Genomic DNA, 21,103 nt, shown 5'->3' with positions numbered 1-21,103 from the left:
GTGGAGCGAGTTTTGTTCATTCGCGTGATTAAGTTTTTGGTCATACTTGACTTACCTCTCTTTAAAAAATGACTTACACACTTTGAAATTGACTTTTTTTTTACTTTAATTCAGAGATAAGCTCAAATGGCTGTGACAATCTAATTGAAGGCTATTTAAGAGCAGCTAATAGAGGCAGAAAAAACGTATACAGATTTTTAATCAAAATATAACATATCAGCCTTCAATGAAAAGAGGTATTTTGTTGTCTGTCTTTTTAATTGTTTTTTTTTTGAGACTGCAGATCTACGAAGCTATTGCGGCTTTTTTCTGGCAATCTGCCAGCTATGTTTATCCTATTCAGAGTATAAAGCAGTAAAAAAAAACTAGCTTTCTGGAAGTTCTCAATGAGTAGAAAACCCAATTGTGGGTTTCTAGGCTGGCGTTTAACATTTTGTGGATACTTTAAATCTCTTTTTAGACATAATAAATTTACAAAAATTATTTTGCGACAATGTTTTACTATGACTGCGAAGCTGTTAGCTAAGCAAAGCTATATTACGGTACCCTTCTTTTTTCTTTGTTCCCTCGTTTGATGCTTTTTTTCCGTTTTAGATTTTCTTCGCTAACCCATGTTCACGGTTTTGTTCCAGCGTTCTTGTTCTTGTGTTCATATCTCTTTTGAGTTGCACTTGTGTGTGACGTCATTTGTTAACTCATTAGCTCTGGTCCTGACTCTAAATAAATTTTGTAACCAAAGGGCAACAGCTTAACGGAAGCTGGTAAAATGAAGGCTTGAGGAGTAAAAATTAATTAAGTGCTTCGATAATTCAAATAATACCATGGCTCTTAAGTCTTCTCAACTTCTCGATATCGGCAATTTGCCTACTATGTTATTTGAGGTCGTCAAAGAAAACTAGAGGTCGTCAAAGAAAAATTTTGGTGTGAAGGGCAATTCTAATTAGTTTAGAAATCTGCGCAATTGGTAAAAATTCATTTTGTAAAAGTCCTTTTCAGTTAATTTGAAACCCTCTCCACCCCCAACTTATTTTCCCTTTACTTGCACCACCCAGTGAAGCTAACCTACCTAACCTTAATATGGCTACAACAACCATAACCAGCGCTACGCCAGTAGAGATCAATTAGTCCAACATTAGTAGATAATCCAATATATTCTTTGATTTGTTTTGTTTTTCCAATGTTCATGTTTTTTTAATAGCTGCGAAGCGATACTGGCTATTATTGGGGACATCGTGGTTTTTTTAATAGCCGCACAGCGATAGCTGGGGCTATTATTGGCCTTCTCTTGGTTTTTTTACAATTCAAAGAATTTGAATTGTATTGGGGCGCTGTCTTTTTTTTTTAAGATCTGTTTTCACATTTTCATGATTTTTGAAGTCAAATTGGAGTAGTGATTTTGGTCACGCCGAATTAGGAAATGGAGCGAAAAAGCGAGTGGTTTTGCGGCGTGAAATTTTTTCGCTCTAATTTTAAAGTAGAGTGAGAATACGGTGTTTGAACAAAAATTCGCTTTATCGGTAGTGGTTTTTTGTTCACATGCGGCAATTTCACTTTGATTTTTTACTGTTTTTTCGATTTTTTGGATCAGATTTTTTTCTAAATGGTTTGTCCAATCCATTCATAGTCCGTTCAAGGTCTAGTTTTCTGTTTAGTCAATGAAAATTCTTTGAATTGTACGTCAGGACTTGTCCTGCTATGTTTTTTTATTTCGTCGTCATGATTTTTGTTACGACCATATGACGTCACAGCCACTTTTTGTTCATTCGTTCATGCAATTTCAACTGACTTGCATGTGTGACGTCATTTTTCGCTCTTAGTGGAGCGAGTTTTTTGTTATGCGCGTGATTAAATTTTTGGTCACACTTGACTTACCTCACTCTCAAAAATGACTTCGTCACTTTGAAATTGACTTTTTTTTACTTTAAATCAAAGAGATAAGGTCAAATGGGTGTGTGTCACTCTAAATGAAGGTTATTTGAGATCAGCTAATAGAGGCAGCTATAACTTATACAGATTTTTAATCAAAATATAACAGATCAGCCTTCAATGAAAAGAGGAATTCTTGGTCTGTCTTTTTAACTGTTTTTTTATACTGCTGATCTACGAATCTATTGCGGCTATTTTCTGGCAATCTGCCAGCTATGTTATTAATTGTAGTTATATTTTTACTAGTTAAAGATCAATAGTGTGCATCTTAGTAGTGCCAAACGTATATGCACTAATTCTTCAGTATTAGAGTCTTGAGTTTTTGATATCAAATATTGGGTTTTTCCTTATAGCTCTTAGGGCTTTTTCCTTATAGAGCGAATGTGTTTCATAAAAATGACAGTCCGAATCTAACCCAAAAAGTCTAGTGGTCTATTAAAGGACTGGTGGTCAATCTGTCTATCTTAATTCCTTAGTTGCTTCATTTCCATGGAAGGCCACAAGCGTCTATGGCGGCTATTTTCCGGCAATCTGCCGGCTATGTTCGTTTTCTGTAAATTCTCGTGTTTTATTTTTACCTCGTTATTTACCGAAATTGTGGAGAATTTTGAAATCAATTTTTTCTTTCAGTGTTCTTTTTTATGATCGAAGGAAACTGTTATATGACAAAACGTTATTTGTCTAATAACGACCGTCTGATTCTCAACGGCTATCATTTAGGCGCTCTCCTCTTTTATTTACAAGTTGAATTTGAATTGTATTGGAGCGCTCTTTTTAAAGATTTGTTCATATTTTCTTCATTTTTGGCGTGAAATTTGATCACTTGAATTAACCAGTAGAGTGAGATTAACCAGAGACTGTTGCGTGTGGGTTTTTTTTTGTTCACATGCAACAATTTGTCTTTGGTTTTTTACTATTTTTACAATGCTTATCATAGGATTTTTTTTTCTAAATGGCGTTTTCATTCCATTCGTAGTCCATTCCAGGTCTATATTTGTGTTTAGTCAAGGAATTGTAGTTCAGGACTAGGACTTGTCCTGTTTTTTTCGTTTTTCCTTTTGATCACGTTTTCGGTTTTACATAAGTCACCAATATCGCCTTTGACATCTGCTTTACCTCACTCACTCTTTCAAGTGAATGTAATTTGAATTCTCAGCAAATTCTCGTCAAATATGTACCAGGTCGAAAATTGGAATCAAAAGAAACTGAATTAGTCAACTAAGCGCAGTCACAGTTTGTTGTTTAGAGAGTTACTTCGTTAAGTTATCAAACTTCTTTAGAGTATGCTGCTAACTTGTATTAGTTTTGAGCCTATTTTTCTCTAATTTAGTGGTCACCTTTTTTTATCGAATCTTGGAAATGGTTTTCCTAATCTATTCATAGTTCCTTTTAGGCGTAGTTTTTCGTTTAAACCAAATTTTTATTTCTCGCTAGTGGTTTTGTGTTTACATGCGGCATTTTGACATTGATTTTCTGTTTTTTTTTAAATTTTTGACTGACTTTTTTTAGAAATGGTTTTCCCAATTAACTCATAGCCTGTTCCAGGTCTAGTGTTTTCTTTAGTTAATGAAAATTCTTTGAATTGTACGTCAGGACTTGTCCTACTATTTTTTTTAAATCGCTATACCGTTTGATCACGTTTTTCGTTTTACATAAGTCATGATTTTCACGTTTGACGTCTGACTTACCTCACTGTTTGAACTGAATGAAAACGGTGTCTGAGCAAAAATTCGCTTTCTCGCTAGTGGTGTTTTGTTCACATGTGGAAGTTTCACTTTGATTTTCACTGTTTTTTTTATTTTTTTGGATCGGATTTTTTTCTCAATGATTTTCCCAATTTTTTCATGGTTCATTCAAGCCTAGTTTTTCGTTTAAACCAAATTTTTTTTTCTCGCTGGCGGTTTTTTATTCACATGCGGCATTTTGACTTCGATTTTCTGTTTTTAAATTTGTTTACTGATTTTTTAAGACATGGTTTTCCCAATTAAACCATAGTCCGTTCCAGGTCTAGTGTTTTGTTTAGTCAACGAAAAATCTTTGAATTTTACGTCAGGACTTGTCATAGTGCATTAGGTTATCGAAGTTCATCAGAGCGATTGGTAGCTGATATTAGTTTTAAGCTTAATACTCTTCAGTTTAGAAGCTGAAGTAAGTATAGGTTTGGAATCTAACTGAAACTGCACACTGAATTAGAACAATTTTTGAAACGTAGGAAATTTTGTCAATTTCTATCTCTTCTTTTTTCTGTTTCAGTCCCGATGTGCGTCTAGCGCCTCAACGGCGGCTGTTTTTCGGCAATCTGGCGGCTATGTTTTAATTGATTCTGCGTTGTACGGAGGGAAAAAATTAAAGTTATCTTCTGATTAAATCCGTTTTACGCTTCATCTGAAGACTAATTTGGTTAATTTTTATGCATGTCAAAGCGCACCTTGCGGCTCAGTGAAAAGATAATCAAAATTAGAATGAATTGTTAAGTATATGGCACCCACTTTAGTCGGTGCCTATTATTTTGCAACCTCCAAGCGCATTTATAGAAAGATTCCCAAATGTTTCTAGCCGCGACTGAGAAGAAAGTGGAAAAGAAAGAGCATGAAGAGGTAGAGGAAGAGTATGAAGATGAAGAAGAGGAGGAGGAGGACGACGAAACAGAATACACAGAAATTGTAGAGGCCGAGTACACCATTCCCACGAGATCATCCGATAAACAACAGAGTTCCTCTAATTCTAAAGTGAGGTTTTGCTCCTATTTCTTACTTATGACAGCAAGAATGGCTGCATAGATATGAGTAGAGGCCTGGTTGCGGCTTAAATAGCTCATAGTTTTCGAAAATCTATTTTGTGCTGGGTATGTTGTTTTGGGGAACTTAGATGAGCTATGAAACTATGATTTGGTCAATATGGAGATACCGAAACTGGAATTTCTAGCCGAATGGCCGAATTAAGCAGAATGAGAAAGATGAGAATCCTAGCCCATTCGTCTGATTTGCGCTATTTTACTGGAAAATTTCGTGTATTCAATGCAGGTAAAGATTATCAATGATAAAGAGGGAATTAATCGGCTTTATTTCTCATTCTCGGCGTCCTCCGCCGAAACCGAGTTAACTGAGTCTTATACCGGAGAGTTGTGCCTGAAATATAACCATAAAAAAGTGCATAGCTTGATCTGATTATGGATAATTCAACTCTGTCAACTCTGAATCAGATAACTGGTAATTCGACAATAAAAAACCTCTGAGCACTCAGCTTCAAAATTTGACCCACTTAATTGTTTAATTGACTTGTCTGCTCAATCGAGAACCGGTAGAATTAAAAATGGTTTGTTGTGTAAGAATATAACATTTTTACAGGAGAACCAGTACGTTGCAGTGCACTCCTTTGCTCCCGAGCAGGATGGTGATTTGGGACTAGTTGCCAAAGAGATCATTACAATTTTATCCAAAAGGTTAATAACAGTATTAATAATAAATTGGTTTCTGCTGCATAGTATATCAATGCACATTATCATTTACATTGGTTGAAAACAGTAGTGGGTGTTAAAAATATGAGAGATTGCATCAGCGTCACTATATTAAGGATCATCTGATAATGCGTGCTTTTCAATGTTTAAAAGTTGAGTGACATGCCCAAGTGGATAAGTTGCTTTTAGTCGTCAATTGAGAATCCAATGCATTTGTTGCGTTATTGGATTCCGTTTTTTACCCATCCCTTCGTCTTAGATTGATTGAATTTTTTTTATGTCTGCAAAATTATAATGTACGGATCTCAATCTCTGTCAGTAGAAATAAAAACTGACTAGAACCTCAAGGGGGCGGGAGAAATTATTTTAAAATTGTATCAGAGGAACTGATTCCCGTGCGGTTGTAGCTGTTTAAACCTCCCCGTTGACAATTTAGCTCTCCCTTGAAAACTTTATGCTAAACCCACTTTTCGATCTTTTTCAAGGGCATTACATACAAATATCTGCGGCATCAAATTAAAGCTGTGTGCGATTAGATTTACTCCACAAAAAGAAATATCAAGAATTTTTTTGGAAAAAATGTATTTGAGTAAATTGTTAGGATTTCATATGTCAATTTGAACTGAACTTTGACCAAATGTCGCAAAGACTGTAAAAGTTACGCGGTCTTTTCAATAGTAGCTCAGAATAGCCATTCGTAAACGTTTGAAGCAATTTTTGTAAACGTTTTGGGCTTTTTTATGCAAAGTTTATGCTTGGCCATTTTTGGGCCTTTGTTCTAAAATATTCTGTGACTTCTCAAGTGACTTTCTCGCGCTTCGGTTCTTCATTTTGATTTATTGCAATTACTCATTCTGAAATTACGCATTTGTTGTTAATATAAAAGTGATCGCTAGCAGTTGAGTAACAACGGAGTGGTAGCTAAAGAGTTAAGATGTCTAACTGCTATCATGGAGTTCGCGGATGCGAACCCTTATCAGGTCCGAGTTCTTGCATCCGAAAAATCTAAACTGTCGTTCAAGGGCATATCGTATTTCATCCGATGTTAGTCGGTTTGTTTCATTTTTTCACAAATATTTTTTCATTTTTGATGAGAACCTTTCGAATCAGTTAAGAGGTTAATTGCTTCGTCTCTTTTGGTTTTATTGGTTTTGACACCTGATCTGGAAAACAAACTCACTTTCAGGTTTTAGTGGGTTAAGAATGTCGGGTGTTTTTTTATTGTGTCTGAAAACCCAAGCATTGAAAGATCTCAAGTGCATGTATATGTTGCGATAAAGTGGATGCTATGTGGCTTCTAATTGTAGAATGTTTGTTGAATTTATTTCATGAGCCCGTATTCACTTTTTCTTCAATTATTTCAAAATCTTTTGTTTTGTACTTTCCAAGGAATTTGACACCACCTGAGCTTTGCTTGCTATTTTGATCTGATTTAAGATCCTTATATTCACTTTGGAGCTACTTATCTTGAAAAGCATTTCTGTGTCTCCTCAATGCATTGAGTCTGGCCATTATAATTTTGACATCAGTTGAGTTCTAAGATAGGGAATCTTTTGAAGTATCTAAGTTTCCTATTGTAACTTTTTGCTCTCATTTCAGAAACGAAACATCGGCCTTTAGCCGCGTTTATTAGTCTTGCAAGTGCTTAGAGTAGTGAACCTACTTGGAGCTAGGACGTAATTCAAGGTTAAAAGGTCATTTTCAGTAGTAATGAGCTCAGAATGTAATTTCTTGCGTTTTTTGTCATTTTTTTTGTTAGACCAGTCTAAAATTGACGCTTGTAAAAGTTGATAAAGGTCTTTTGCAAGACATAATTCTTTTTTATAACCAGTTTAAGAGCTATTTGTTTTGGTACCTCGACATAAACACGCAAATTTATACTAATGTTAAAAGTTGTTTGAAAATTGTCATTTTTTGAATTTTATCAGCCCTATGTGTCAAGGAACCTCCTCTAGGGTTTGATAATAGATTACTGCATGGTTTCTATTGGTAATGGAGTGTTTATTGTCATTAATTAAGTTTTTCCAGCCCCAGGACCGAGGAAATCTCCTATAAGCTTTGATATTAGGTTACTAAAAATTTTTTGTTGGCCCTGGAAGGATTTTAAAAATTTTAATATCACAAATTCGAGCAATTTTTGGATAAAATTTGCAATTTTTTTTAAAAAAATTCTACTATTTTATGTTTCTCCAGCCTCAAGGGCTGAAAATAGGGTTTGATAATAGTTTACTGCATAGCTTCTAGATTTAATGGAATAGTTGGCAATTTTTTTAGCATCACGAAATTTAGCAGTTTTTTTTAATAAAACTTTCAATTTTATGTTTTGAAAATTTTTCACCGGCGAGTTTTTATCCGGCAGCATGGGCCCAGTAATCTCCTCTAGGGTTTGATAATAAGTTACTGCACAGTTGGTAGAGATAATAGATTGGTTATCAATATTTTAATAACACGTAATTTTTGATGAAATTTATATTTTTTTCAGTATTTTTGAAAATCATCATTAATTTCCAATTTTATCGAGCCTTATGAGCCAGTGAATCTGTTCTGGTCTTGAAATAGGGTACTAGATCGTCCGTGAAGACAATGAAATGGTTCTGAAGATATTAATATTACAATGTTTTTGCTAGATTTTGTTAAAGTTTGCAAATGTTTAACTTTTTTGAAATTTTTTTGTCATTTTCTTAATATTTTTCTTTTTAATTTGACAATAATTGTCATTATTTGAGTTTCTCCTGACCTAGAGGCCAAGGAACCTCCTCTAGTGTTTAATAATGGGTTACTGGAAGATTTGTTTTCTCAACGGAATGGTTGTCAACATTTTAATATCATAAATTTTAGCAATTTTTTAAGTTTTTTTTGAAAGTTTTTCTCTTTTTAGGTTATTCTAGATTCAAGGGCCAAGTGACTTCCTCTAATGCTTGATAATAGGTTACTGCGTAGTTTCTAGTGGTAATGGAATGTTTTTCATTATATAAATATCACGAAAATTAGCAATTTTTTTAAAAAAAAAAGTGCCTTTTAATTTCTGAAACATTTGTATTACTTTCCCCAGTGGTCAGGGAACCTCCTTTAGGGTTTGCTAGTATGTTACTGCATATTTTCTAGTGGCTATAAAATAATTTTTGATTGTTTTTTATAGCTGCGAAGCTGTAAGCTGAGCGTAGCTATATTGCGGTGCTCTTGGTTTTTTTTTTGTTTAATCGTCTGACGCTCTTTTTTCGTTTTACATTTGTTCGCACCGCAAAGCTGAAAAAGTCAAATTTGCTGAATGACTTCTTCTTCTCACTAACGGCATTTGCGCTCGTGACGTCGTTTCTCACTCGATTTTACGAAAGATTTTAGGTTATTTGCGTGATTAGATTTTGATCATACATGACTTACCTCACTCAATAAAATGACTTTTGCACTTTAAAATTTAAGTTTAATTTGAATTTGTTTGAGGTCAAAGGAACTCCTATGTGCAGTAAAGGTCCCTAATAAGAGGCTTCTGTGGAATGAATTTTAACAAGCTGTATTAATTTGTTGCTGAATGTTTTTAGCCTAGTTTTTTGAGCGGCGTCAATTTTTTTTTCAATTTAGATCTGTACCTGTTTCTATCTCTATTATATGGCACGCAGGTCTATTCTTTCGCAGCTATTCCGGCAATATGCTGGCTATGTTAATAGAGAATTCTGGCAATTTTTTTTATAAAACTTGAAAATGTTGAAAATTTTTTGTTGAGTTTTTCCGTCACCAGGAGCCAGGAACCTTTTCCTGGGCCCTGATAATAATTCACTGCTTAGAGGGAATGGTTATTAATAGCCGCCCTCATCTTCTGCGCCGGCTATTATAGCGCTCCTATTTTTTTTACTTTGTCGAACTTTTTTTCGCTTTACCATTTTGCCGCTTTTTCGACATTTTGCATGAAATCTTTTTGACTTCTCTAGGCTAGTTTCTCTCTTCTCTCATTCTGCTTAAAGTGAATTTGAACATCAGTTGCTTAGCTTAGCAATTCAAAATGAACAGAGTCAGTATAAAAAATTGAAGTCAGAAATAGAAACGGGATAAACCCATAAAGCCCATTTTTAGATGCCCGGTACTTGAACTTTGTTCTGATAAGTTTTAGTTACTATCTATACTGTTTATTGGTATTGATACTAGACCCTGTAGCCTCTCACTGAGAGACAGAAGTATTTTCAACTACGAAATGCCATCAATATAAATCGGACTTTAAAAAAATGTTTTTGTACAAAAATCTTTTTTTTTCAATATCGTCTATTCTTTCAATCCCAATCATGCCTATTGGAATCAACGGCGGCTATATTCCGGCAATCTGCCGGGTACTTTCAACATTTTAAGAACACGAGTTTTAGCAATTTTTTGACAAAGCTCAAATTTTTGGGTCTTTTGCGTTTGTGCCCCCCCCCCCCCCCCCCCAGTACGTTATGCGCCGCCCAGTTACCGAGCACGTGCCATTGCATAGTAAATCGTCATGTAAAAATATGGCACGTGCGTCTGGGGGTGCAAATAATATGCGCGCACTAAGCTGGGGAGCACAAACAGAAAAGATCAATTTTTTTCAAATTTTTTTGAAGTTTATCATTTTGTTCCAAGTTTAAGTGTTTAGTGAAACTATTTCAGGCTTGAAATAGGGTTATTGGATAGTGTCTGGAGACAATGAGTTTGAGGATATTAATATCACAAATTTTAGCAAGATTTTGTTAAAATTTGCTATTGCATTCGAAATTTTCGAATTTTGTCATTTTCTGAGTTTAACGATGGGATCTATTGTTTCGCCCCCAGTGTTTTTTACGACCTCCAGTTACAAGTATTTATGCTGTTATATAGCACGTTAGTATGTTAAAAATAGTACGTGCGCCTGGGGTTCATAAAAGATTTATGCTCACTTAGCCGGGGGGGGGGGGCAAAACAGAATAGATCCTGACGATCTTTGATAGCCAACAATTTTTTTTAATTCTTTCAGATGAGTTACATAACAGAACTCCAGAGAAAAAATGGCTGTGAACAATTTTTTCTGCGAAATTTGGAAACTGTGTTTAAATTTTGAACTTTTCAGTTATTTAATGAGTATATTAAATTTATATTAATGAGCTTGTTTGGCCTCCAGGGTAAAGCTTCGAGAGTTTTAGCAATGATTTTTTTGTTGACTTCGTTTGTTTCTCAACTTTTGAGTTTTTGTCTTTTTGGCTGGGATTGTTCAATTGATCTGCTGGTGAGTTAAATTAGTTCTCATTTTTTCATTCAATTCTTTGAATTTTGTTTCAGGACTTGTCCTGCTATGTTTTTTGGTTCTTCGTTTGACACTCTTTTCCGTTTTACATTTGTTCAGTCAAATTTTCTGAATGGCTTCTTCCTCTCACTAACGGCATTTGTGCACATAACGTCATTTCTCCCTCTAGCAAAAATTTTAATGTCATTTGCGTGATTACTTTTGGATCATACGTGACTTACCTCAATCAATAAAATGACTTGGCGCTTTAAAACTCAAGTTTAATTTGAATTAGTTTAATGTCAAAGAAACTCATGTAATAATTGTCCCTAATGAAAAGGCTTTTTAATTGCTCTCAAACGAAGTTTGTAGCAATTATATTAGTCCTGTTGGTCTTTTTTTATGCGATTTTTCGCTTGACCGATTTTTCGTCTGACGCTTTTGACTTTTCGTCCTCAAAAACGGGATAAACAGGTAGCGCCCAGCGGGCATTAAATGCTCTTAGAGCCTTTCAGCTGTTTCAGCTCAAACTGTTTTGGAGACTTATACTTATACTTATGGTGTGAAGGGCGGTTCTGAGAGGTTGAGAACCCCCCCCCCCCCCCCCCCCCCCCGTTGACCCCCATCCCCACCGCGCTGTTGACCCCCCCAACCCAGTGTTGCCCCCATCAGCTCCCAGTGACCCCCCCCCCCCCGTGGCTAGCTACTGACGAAGCCAACCGCTCGCCGGTCGTTTGAGAGCAATTCGCCCGACGTTAGTCGGTTATGTTTTAAAAATTGGCGCTGAATGTTTTTACATAGCTTTTTGAGCGGCGTCGATAGCTTTTCATCCTATATCGATCTGTTTGTATTTCTATTATACTGCACGCAATTCTTTTCTTTCGCAGCTATTCCGGCAATCTGCCTGCTATGTTTGTTTGTTTAGATTATCAAGATTAAGCATGAACGGATTTTATTGGAGTTAAATTTATTGTAATTTTTGCAGCCTTATTTGCTAGTGTTTTTCACTAAAGTGAACATTCTGTGAAAAGCAGACAGTATCAAATACAGTTAGTTAAATTCTGAGTTAATCGAAATTACGTTAAAATTGTTAGTCTTAAATATTACAATGAAAGATCATCATATGAACTAGGGAGCAAACTTCTGATCTATTGGTCAAAATTCAAATTGAAAAATTAAAACTCAGAGCTCATTCAATAAATCCTGAGCAAGCAATAACTCCTGAGCAACCATGGGAGATTATTGATGTATAGTGCTTATGGTGCTCAACTTTTCTGTATCAATTATTAGGCGGTTGTCAGTATTTTAAAACACATTTTTTGTCTGATGCATTGGTCACAGTTCAATTCACAATTTTAAACTGCTTCGCACATTTGCGCACGCACCGACACACAACATTGAGAGGTAACCAGTTTGTGTTGGTGTCATAGCAACACCGTGCTTTTGTTGATTTCAATAACGAATTCGCAAATAAAGATTTCCATCGTAACGGAAGGTTATTCAAGCATTTTTGGCTCCTCTGAAAACTCAAAATATGCTTGCCCCTTGTTTGAAATATGAGTAATTAAAAAAAGAAAATAAGAAAAAATAAGAGTACTAAAATAAATAAAAATGAAATAAGTTGCAATTTTTGCGCTAAGGCAAGCATTTCTGTAACATCATTTCAGATATGGCGATATGCTGCAATGTATTCTTTCAAATACCAATGTAGGAATATTCTCTGCCACGCACAGAATCTTACGAGTTTTTTTGTTGGCTTTTATTTCTAGTTATGTCAACGGTGAGTTTTGATTTTAGAGATGATGGGTGGTGGACTGGAGTGAACTCGAAGGGAGAAAAGGGAATGGTTCCCTCCAACTTACTAAAGGTAGCTTAATATTGCCAGCACTTAGATTGAGAGCCTCGGCTTTTCGACGTACATTTAATTCTTGATTGTCGTAAAACAAACAATTAGTTAATCTTTTGGTACAATAGAAGATGCATACCATCAATTTTAGTTATTCTTGGTACGATTCCTTGTTTTTGTACCGTCATTCCCCTCCAATAGTTTTAAATTTGTCAATTTTCTCTTTAGCATTAACAATTTTAAAGAACATTTTCAATTTTAACAAGCAAGAGGGAAAAAATGGGATTAAAGAAACCTCTGAGCATTGGTGCAATTCATTTCTTTCACACTTTTTAAAGTTAGATTCAAATAGAAGTCTAATATTGTCTTCAAACAATCATGTAAAAAGCAATTCTTTAAAAATTTACTGGAGAATGAAGATGAAGCCTAAGACATAATTGAAGCCTAGACATCTCTGTCATTTTTAAATGCTTTGTTTGGTGTCGCTGTAAATGTCAGAATTTCATTTGGTTGTACAAAGAACATTTATTGTGACTAAGTACCTTGATATTGTAATAAATTTTACACTTTCAGATTCTATTCAACGAGCGCACCCTTATTGAAAACAATAATAAATTCCCTTGAGAGAAAAAATGACAAGTTAAAAGTTTTAAGATTGGAATCTGCATTGTATATTAGTATTTAGTGGAACAGTTTCTTTTCCAATATTCTGTTTTGATTGAATTTATTTTTGATTTCACAAATGAGTCAGACGTGATTTGTTGCTTAACGAGGGCATCAAAAGCAAATATTGAACCCTAAATTTTGATCAAACTTTGTTCACAAAATGCGTCTATTTGCAAATGAGGCTATTGTTTGCAATCATTAATTCAATTTATTTGTGAATATGAAATTTTTTGCGTGAGATTGAGATTAAATATGGTGCGGCGTCTGTTCTGTTTTGGTACATCTGTCTGTGTTGACCAGGCTGTAGCCGATACTGGAAAGGCAGTTGTGTCTAAGCCAAGTAAAGTGGCGGATGTGCAGGAATCGGAAGAGGGGGAGGAATCGGCTGAATACGAGTCGGAATATGAAGACGAAGAGGACGAGGAAGATGACGAAGAAGATGGAGAGGAGTATTACTCAGAAGTGGATGAAAAAGGTTAAAAATGACCTTATAGTGAAGCTTAGATTTTTTTGCTTAAAAACGGGCTTTTTAAAATTATCCAAGGAGTTTCCACCTATTACTGTACGTCAGCATAAAGTGACTGAATGAGATTTACCTGTGATAGATTGTTGGTTTTGGATGAATTTGGCCAAAGATTTTCCCATTTTTCTTTGAAGATCTTCCGTTGTCTGACAAATGTGCGGCAATTATACCTCTGTCTGCTCTACCGTTTAGAATTTGAATTGCAATTCAAAACCTGTCATGCCATGTTTTAGAAATTTGCTTTTATTTTTTTGGTCTGCAAGTAGTCTTCTCTATTGTAATTTTAATTGCTCTCAAACGAAGTTTGTAACAATTATATTAGTCATGTGGCTTTTTTAATTCAATTTTTTGACCGATTTTTCCTCGGACGTTTTTAATGTTTCGTAATCAAAAACGGGATGAACAGGTAAAGACCGGAAAGCATTAAGTGGCTAATCAGCTCTCCTAGAGGCTCACCTCACGCCTCACTCGTCTTCAAGTATGCGGTTCACCCAAACTATTTCGAGGAGACAATTACATTGTGTGAAGGGCTCTTCCTAATCTTAAAAGTTTGACCACCTCACAACCCCCATCGATTTAGCCCCCCCCCCCCCCCCCAACGCTTCATCTCCCACTCCGCTCCCCCCATCTTGCTGGCATCCCTAAACCCCAGCTGTCTACTACTAAAGGCAACCTGTTGTAGGTCGTTTGAGAGCAATTCGACCGACGTTAGTAGTTTCTAATTAGCTCAACAAGTTTAAGCATAAAATTGAATTCGGGTAATCTCAGAACGAAATCAAAAGTAATGGGATAAACCAACAAACCAGTTTTTAAGTCAAAGGCAATTTGATTATCAGTATTTTTAGAGCAAGTGCTCACTGGTTTGGTAGTATGTTTAATAGCCTTTATTTAAGAAATTGAATTCAATATTATTGTCTCATCTTGCTGAAACTGCTTACTAAGTTACAACCTTACAACCTCTGCCGATCATGCTCCTTTTGTACATAGTTGCGGTTATTCCACTCTTGGTTTTGTGGGGTGTTTTTGGCCGCTGCAATAACTTTATCACTTTGCTTTTTTGTCAAGAATGGCTGAAAATATTGATTTTCGTTTTGGAATTGTGGAGCTCAGCATCAAATTTTGTGTGCTTTGTTGCGTCTGCTAATCTTTCGTTTCTTCCTTTGCTCGATTAGTGTGATCTTTCTTGGGCTCCCCTCAAAAAAATAACGCGAGCAATTTCGTCGTAATTTTTCTATGCTAGATTCGGTTTACAGTACATCTTTCTCTTTTCGGCTGGTATTTGCTGCACCGTATTTGTTCAATAGTTTGCTGGCTTCACCCTGTGCTTGTTCTATATTGGTTTACATCGCTCTGTTCACGTAATGCCGCGCGAGGGTTCACGTAAAGCATCGTTTATTCTTTCACCGTAAAGCATCGTTTAGGGTCCACTAGAGCTACCGCTAAATAAAAATCTCCATTTAAGCGTTTTCTTTTTCGTGCCATACGCTGCGTTGTTTCTGTTTTAATTTAACCGATTTTCTTTACGTGTGAATTCCAGCTTCCCGCAACTTAAGGTCGGAACAGTAACAGCACGTACGAAACTGAATTTAATACTGAATAGCTGTTGTTGCACTCCTATCAACCAGTATGATGGTGATTGAAGTAGGGTTGGTCGAGGCACATACGCAGATTTGCACGCTTTGGACCACAGACACCGGTTTTTGAATTCGAAGTTGAATATTTGTTCGTTTCAATGCCACATTGCGTTTGGTGTCCTTCATTATCCTTTGTTTTTAATAGCCGCCCTCATCTTCTCAGCCGGCTATTATAGCGCTCCTATTTTTTTTACAATTCAAAGAATTTGAATTGTATTGGGGCGCTGTCTTTTTTTTAAGATCTCTTCGCACATTTTCATGATTTTTGAAGTCAAATTGGAGTAGTGATTTTGGTCACGCCGAAACAGGAAGTTGAGCGAAAAAGCGAGTGGTTTTGCGGCGTGAAATTTTTTCGCTCTAAATTTAAAGTAGAGTGAGAAAACGGTGTTTGAACAAAAATTCGTTTTCTCGCTAGTGGTTTTTTGTTCACATGCGGCAATTTCACTTTGATTTTTACAGTTTTTTCGATTTTTTGGATCGGATTTTTTTCTAAATGGTTTTCCCAATCCATTCATAGTCCGTTCTAGGTCTAGTTTTCTGTTTAGTCAATGAAAATTCTTTGAATTGTACGTCAGGACTTGTCCTGCTATGTTTTTTTACTTCGTCGAATAAAAAAATGTTTCGCTTTACCTCATTTTGCCGCCTTTTCAACATTTTGCATGAAATCTTTTTGACTTCTCTAGGCTAGTTTCTCTCTTCTCTCATTCTGCTAAAAGTGAATTTGGACATCAGTTGCTCAGCAAAGCAATTCAAAATGAACAGAGTCAGTATAAAAATTGAAGTCAGAAATAGAAACGGGATAAAACCATAAAGCCCAATTTTAGATGCCCGCTATTTGAACGTCGTTCCTGTAAGTCTTATTTACCATCTTTAATGCTTATTGTTATTGATAGTAGCCCCTGTAGCCTCTCTCTAAAAAACCGAATTATGTTCAACAACGAAATGCCATCAAAATAAATCGGACTTAAAAAATGTTTTTGTACAAAAATTTTTTTTTCGATATCTTCTGTTATTTCAATCCCAATCATGCTTATTGGAATCAACGGCGGCTATTTTCCGGCAATCTGCCGGGTTTGTTTTGTTTTGTGTTTTGTGACCTCACATTTGATTTTTGTGGTTTTTGGAGTTCTGGTTACGCCGCGAAGAGAATCAGGGGGCTGTTCATGGAAAGTTGCAATACCATTGTATTGTGTTTTGACATAGATTTCAGATGAGAATGTTAAACAATGACTCAGCAGCCGCCGCTATGCAGAACAATTTTACGAAGGCATTCGACGACGTAAAGAAAGAACTTGATGTTGCTGTGAATTATTTTGTTCGTACAGCAGGAAGTGTTGTTGACAATGTAGAACATGAGGAACAAAAAAGACCATGTGTGACTCCTTGGACGATATCAAAAAGTTGGTTTTAAAGATTAACGCTTCCGCCTTGTTCTTTATTGGACTTTATGTAAACCCTTGTCAATCCGAATATTTGCGTAGCCTGATACTGCGTTCCCTGTTAAACAGGAAGAGGTGCAGCGGAAGCCAGTTCGATGTCGCGCAGTCAGAGGAAACAAAAAAAGGCTTACCTGAAGAAACATGTCAGCCAATGAAAAATTCGGTGACGATGGGAACTCAAAGTAACCAAAGCGGAGTAATTGTTCGGAAACTGGTGAAAAAGAAAAGCTGCATTAGGGAGTGTAATGATGTGGTTACTTACTAGATTAGAAGTCATACGGATGTTCCTTTAGGACTACCTTCGTATTTCATTACTTTGCTTGATGAGGTTGAAAAAGCGGAAACGTTGTCGCCTAAAGCAGCCCGGAGGTGAATAGCTATAAACATAGTGTCGAGGAAATGAACGAGATGGCGTGAATTGAACCTGTAATTGGAAGCAGTCAACCTGGTGACCAAGTTAGTGACTGACTCAACGGAATCCGATGTTTAGGCTGTGGGGAAAAATACGTCAGTTGAAGGCAGTGATGCTATCCATGCCAAGGAGAATACGCGTCGACTTTTAACCTTGGAAGATGGGGAGATCTTGTTGATGTTTCTAGCTGCGTGAAGACATTAATATCGATGCGATTATCTGAGAGCGATATAGTTCTGCTGACTAAAATATTTGTTTTTTATAGCTGTAAGCTGAGCTGAACTATATTGAGGTGCTCTTGGTTTTTTTTTCGTTTCGTCGTCTGACGCTCTTGGTTTTACTTTTGTTCACACCGCAAAGCTGAAGAAGTCAAATTTCTGAATGAGTTCTTTCTGGCTCAGCAGCCTCAGATGCAGAACTATGCAGAACAATTTTAAGAAGGTATTCGACAACGTAAAGATAACTTAATGTTGCCGTGAATTTTTTTCGTTCGTACAGCAGGAAGTTTTATTGACAATGTGGAACATGAGGAGCAAAAAAGAGCATAGCATCTGTGAATCCTTCGACGATATCAAAAAGTTGGTTTTGAAGATTAACACTTCCGCCTTGTTCTTTATTGGACTTAGTATAAATCCTTGTCAATCCGAATATGCGTAGCCTGACACTGTGTTCCCTGTTAAACAGGAAGAGGTGCAGCGGAAACCATTTAGATGTCGCGCAGTCAGAGGAAACAAAAAAGGCTTACCTGAAGAAACATGTCAGCCAATGAAAGAATCGGTGACGATGGAAACTCAAAGTATTCAAAGTGGAGTAATTGTTCAGAAACCGGTGAAAAAAGCTGCAGTAGGGAGTGTAATGATATGGTTATATACTAGATTAGAAGTCATTCGGATGTTCCTTTAGGACTACCTTCGTATTTCATTACTTTGCTTGATGAAGTTGAAAAGGCGGAAAAATTGTCGCCTATAGCAGCCCTGAGGTAAATAGATAAAAACATAGTGTCGAGGAAATGAACGAGATTGCGTTAACTGAAGCTCTAATTTGAAGCAGTCTGCCGGGTGACCAAGTTAGTGACTGACTCAACGGAAGCCAATATTTAGGCTGCGGGGAAAAATACGTCAGTTGAAGGCAGTGATGCTACCCATGCCAAGGAGAATAAGCGTCGGTTTTTAACCTTAGAAGATGATGAGGTATTGTTGATGTCTCGCTGCTTGAAGAAATTATTCTTGATGGGAGTCTCAGAGCGATATAGTTCTGCTGACTCAAACATTTGTTTTTTGTAGCTGTAGGCTGATCTAAGCTATATTGCGGTGCTCTTAATTTTTTTTCGTTTGGTCATCTGACGCTCTTTTATTCACACAACAAAGCTGAAGAAGTCAAATTTTCTGAATGACTTCTTTCTCTCACTTACAGCTTTTATGCGCGTGACGTCATTTCTGACTCTCTCTAGCAGAAGTTTTGTGTGTGATTAGATTATTTATCATACGTGACTTACCTCACTCAGTAAAATGACGTTTGCACGTTTAAATCGAAAGTTGAATTTGAATTAGTTTAAGCTCAAAGGATTTTGTTTAATAGAAGTCGCCGATGAAAAGGCTTTTGTGGCATGAATTTTAACCAGCTTTTTAATTTATCGCTGAGTGTTTTTTTCAACACGTTTTGAGTGGCGTCGATTTTTCAACTTAGATCTGTATCTGTTTCTATCTCTATTATACGGCACGCAAGTCTATTTCACAGCTATTCCGGTAATCTGCCTGTTATGTTTCTTGAATTTACTGAGGTTTTTGAGACGTCAGTTGCTATCAACGGCAACTTGGTATGTCGTATTGTTGTTGCCCGAATGTGTAGGTGGGTTCGAGATGAATCAAGGTTTATTTGACCTGGTATTATTTTCTCTTGTTCATAACTGCGAATCGATAGCTGAGGCTATTATTGGCCTTTTCTTGGTTTTTTTTATTTACGACCATTTGACGTCACGGTCACTTTTTGTTCATTGGTTCATGCATTTTGTACTTAATTGCGTACGTGACGTCATTTTTCACTCTTAGTGCAGCGAATGTTTTGTTCATTCGCGTGATTAGGTTTTTTGTCAGACATGACTTCCTCTATCAAAAATGACTTCCTCACTTTGAAATTGACTTTTGTTTTACTTTAATTCAATTTGATAAAATCAAGTGAATTTGTCACTCTATGAAGGTTATGTGAGAGCAGCTAATAGAGACAGCAAATATTTATGCAGATTCTTAATCATTATATAACATGAATGAAAAGAGTAATATTTTTGGCCTCTTTGTTTTTTTTGAGACTGCAGATCTACGAAGCTATTGCGGCTATTTTCTGGCAATCTGCCAGCTATGTTTTTTAATTGTCCTCGAACGAGATTTTATGGAATTATTGTAAACGTGTATTTTTTCCTGCAAAGTTTTTGCTTTGCCATTATCTGTAGCATTTTTTTTCAATTTTACCTCTCGAGTTAATGTTCACGCATGACTTCGAGTGATTTCAATGGCAAGGACTCAGAAATTCAGTTTCTTGCTTAAATACAGCCGATTGTGAGGGATAATCATGCACTGCGCGTGTAGCTTAGTCGTTACTGTTCAGGACTCTCTTCCGAGAACTCCCGTGTTCGAAGCCCTCGTGAGCCAGATGTTTGCATTATTAAGTTTCTTTAACCTATACATACCCCCTTCTAAATTGATTGTCTATCCTGTCGTTCGAGAGCAAGTTGTCCGACGTATCGGTTTATGTGTTTCTAACTTACTTGCCCTGATTCAAGTTACTTCTCTTTATCCAAGGCTTTTTTATTGTAAGGATTATTGCATAATTGAGATGGCAGATGCCAGTTTTTTTATTAAAGATTTCAATTTTCTTGTTCGGGCATTAATTTAATAACAATGTCAGGCCAGAAAAAGGTTTGAGAGAATTTCTGTGTCCCATTTCGTCAATCTTCTAAACCACAGCAAATTAAGGTTTTTACAATCATGCAAATAAATGAGTTGCTGTAATGAGACTTGAAGTGCTTTGTTTAAAGTTGCCCTGTTATATAGCACCTTACTGTATAAAAAATAGCAACAGAGTAAAAGTTATATATGGATATATAGCAGAATGGATTCTATATATCTTTAACAACTTGTAGCAAATAATTGATGTTTGAAACACGTAGTTCCCTTGTTTCGTTTCAGACGAGAGCAAAAGTGAGGCGACGGTGAGTGAGAAACAGGACAAAGAGGAAGCCGAAAAGACATCACCAGCAAAAAGGCAACTTGTTATAACCACAAACATTTTTTTTGAAGAACATTGCTTTTGTTATGAATAATTTGTTGTTTTAGCAAACTGTCGGGTTGGGGATCGCTAAGAAAACAATTAAGCAAGGTTAGTTGTCAAGTTTTACGAAGATTGTTGTCCTATTTTTTTGCAACCATTTAGTAAAGTTCAAGTTATTTAGGACGAGGAAGAATCTGACGCCTCTAACGTTTGTTTTAGACAATTATCATTTTAGATTTAGTTATAAACTGTGTTAGTTACTATTTGACTTGTTAGCAGCTATATTAAATTGGTCGTTTTGCTTGCCTCATTTAGCTAGAAATTGTTGCACAATTGAAAATTTGTATTCTTGGTGTATTTAAATTTCTATAAATGAATTTTGGGAACGGTTTCTCTCGTACGATGATTGTGGCGTTCGTATGAGCTTAGTCCAGTATTTAGCGTGGTTCTCATCGGAAGGACTTCGTTTTTTCTGTTTCTAATTTATTATTGTCTTATGTATACGAGGGTTAGTTGGTGGTTGTTGGGGTGAAGGCTGTTGAGACCAGTTGCCCTCCATAAACGCTTGAAATGTGAGCGGAGCAGGCGGCCGTTTGATTTCATGTTACATGTAGGGTTTAATGTATTGATTAGTAGTACTCTTTGAAGTAGCTCCTGATGCATGTTGATTTATAGATCTTTACTAAGTCCTAAAATGGTGCACCGCAAGCCATCGTTGGTCAAATTT

General features: G+C 36.2%; 2 protein-coding genes across 6 annotated transcripts in view; one reads left to right on the top strand and one right to left on the bottom strand.

Annotated features, from left to right (window-relative positions):
* The window catches only part of LOC142352235 (nucleoporin p54-like), a 608,913-nt gene that overhangs the window by 399,790 nt on the left and 188,020 nt on the right, over positions 1 to 21,103 (bottom strand). The window lies entirely within an intron of this gene.
* Positions 1 to 21,103, top strand: part of LOC142352231 (nephrocystin-1-like) — a 181,398-nt gene that overhangs the window by 126,642 nt on the left and 33,653 nt on the right. For 2 of the 4 annotated variants that reach the window (XM_075404687.1, XM_075404684.1), the window contains exons 7-13: positions 4,483 to 4,655; positions 5,274 to 5,368; positions 12,390 to 12,459; positions 13,405 to 13,579; positions 20,295 to 20,370; positions 20,442 to 20,484; positions 20,558 to 20,584. In XM_075404687.1, coding sequence (XP_075260802.1) covers positions 4,483 to 4,655; positions 5,274 to 5,368; positions 12,390 to 12,459; positions 13,405 to 13,579; positions 20,295 to 20,370; positions 20,442 to 20,484; positions 20,558 to 20,584 — 659 coding nt within the window. The remainder of the gene's footprint in view (positions 1 to 4,482; positions 4,656 to 5,273; positions 5,369 to 12,389; positions 12,460 to 13,404; positions 13,580 to 20,294; positions 20,371 to 20,441; positions 20,485 to 20,557; positions 20,585 to 21,103) is intronic. The other 2 variants (XM_075404688.1, XM_075404686.1) reach the window with 1 other exon arrangement.

This window comes from Convolutriloba macropyga, chromosome 13, assembly GCF_964194025.1.
Source record: "Convolutriloba macropyga chromosome 13, txConMacr16.3, whole genome shotgun sequence".
Taxonomy (NCBI): domain Eukaryota; kingdom Metazoa; phylum Xenacoelomorpha; order Acoela; family Convolutidae; genus Convolutriloba; species Convolutriloba macropyga.
This window is presented reverse-complemented; position numbering and strand designations above follow the sequence as displayed.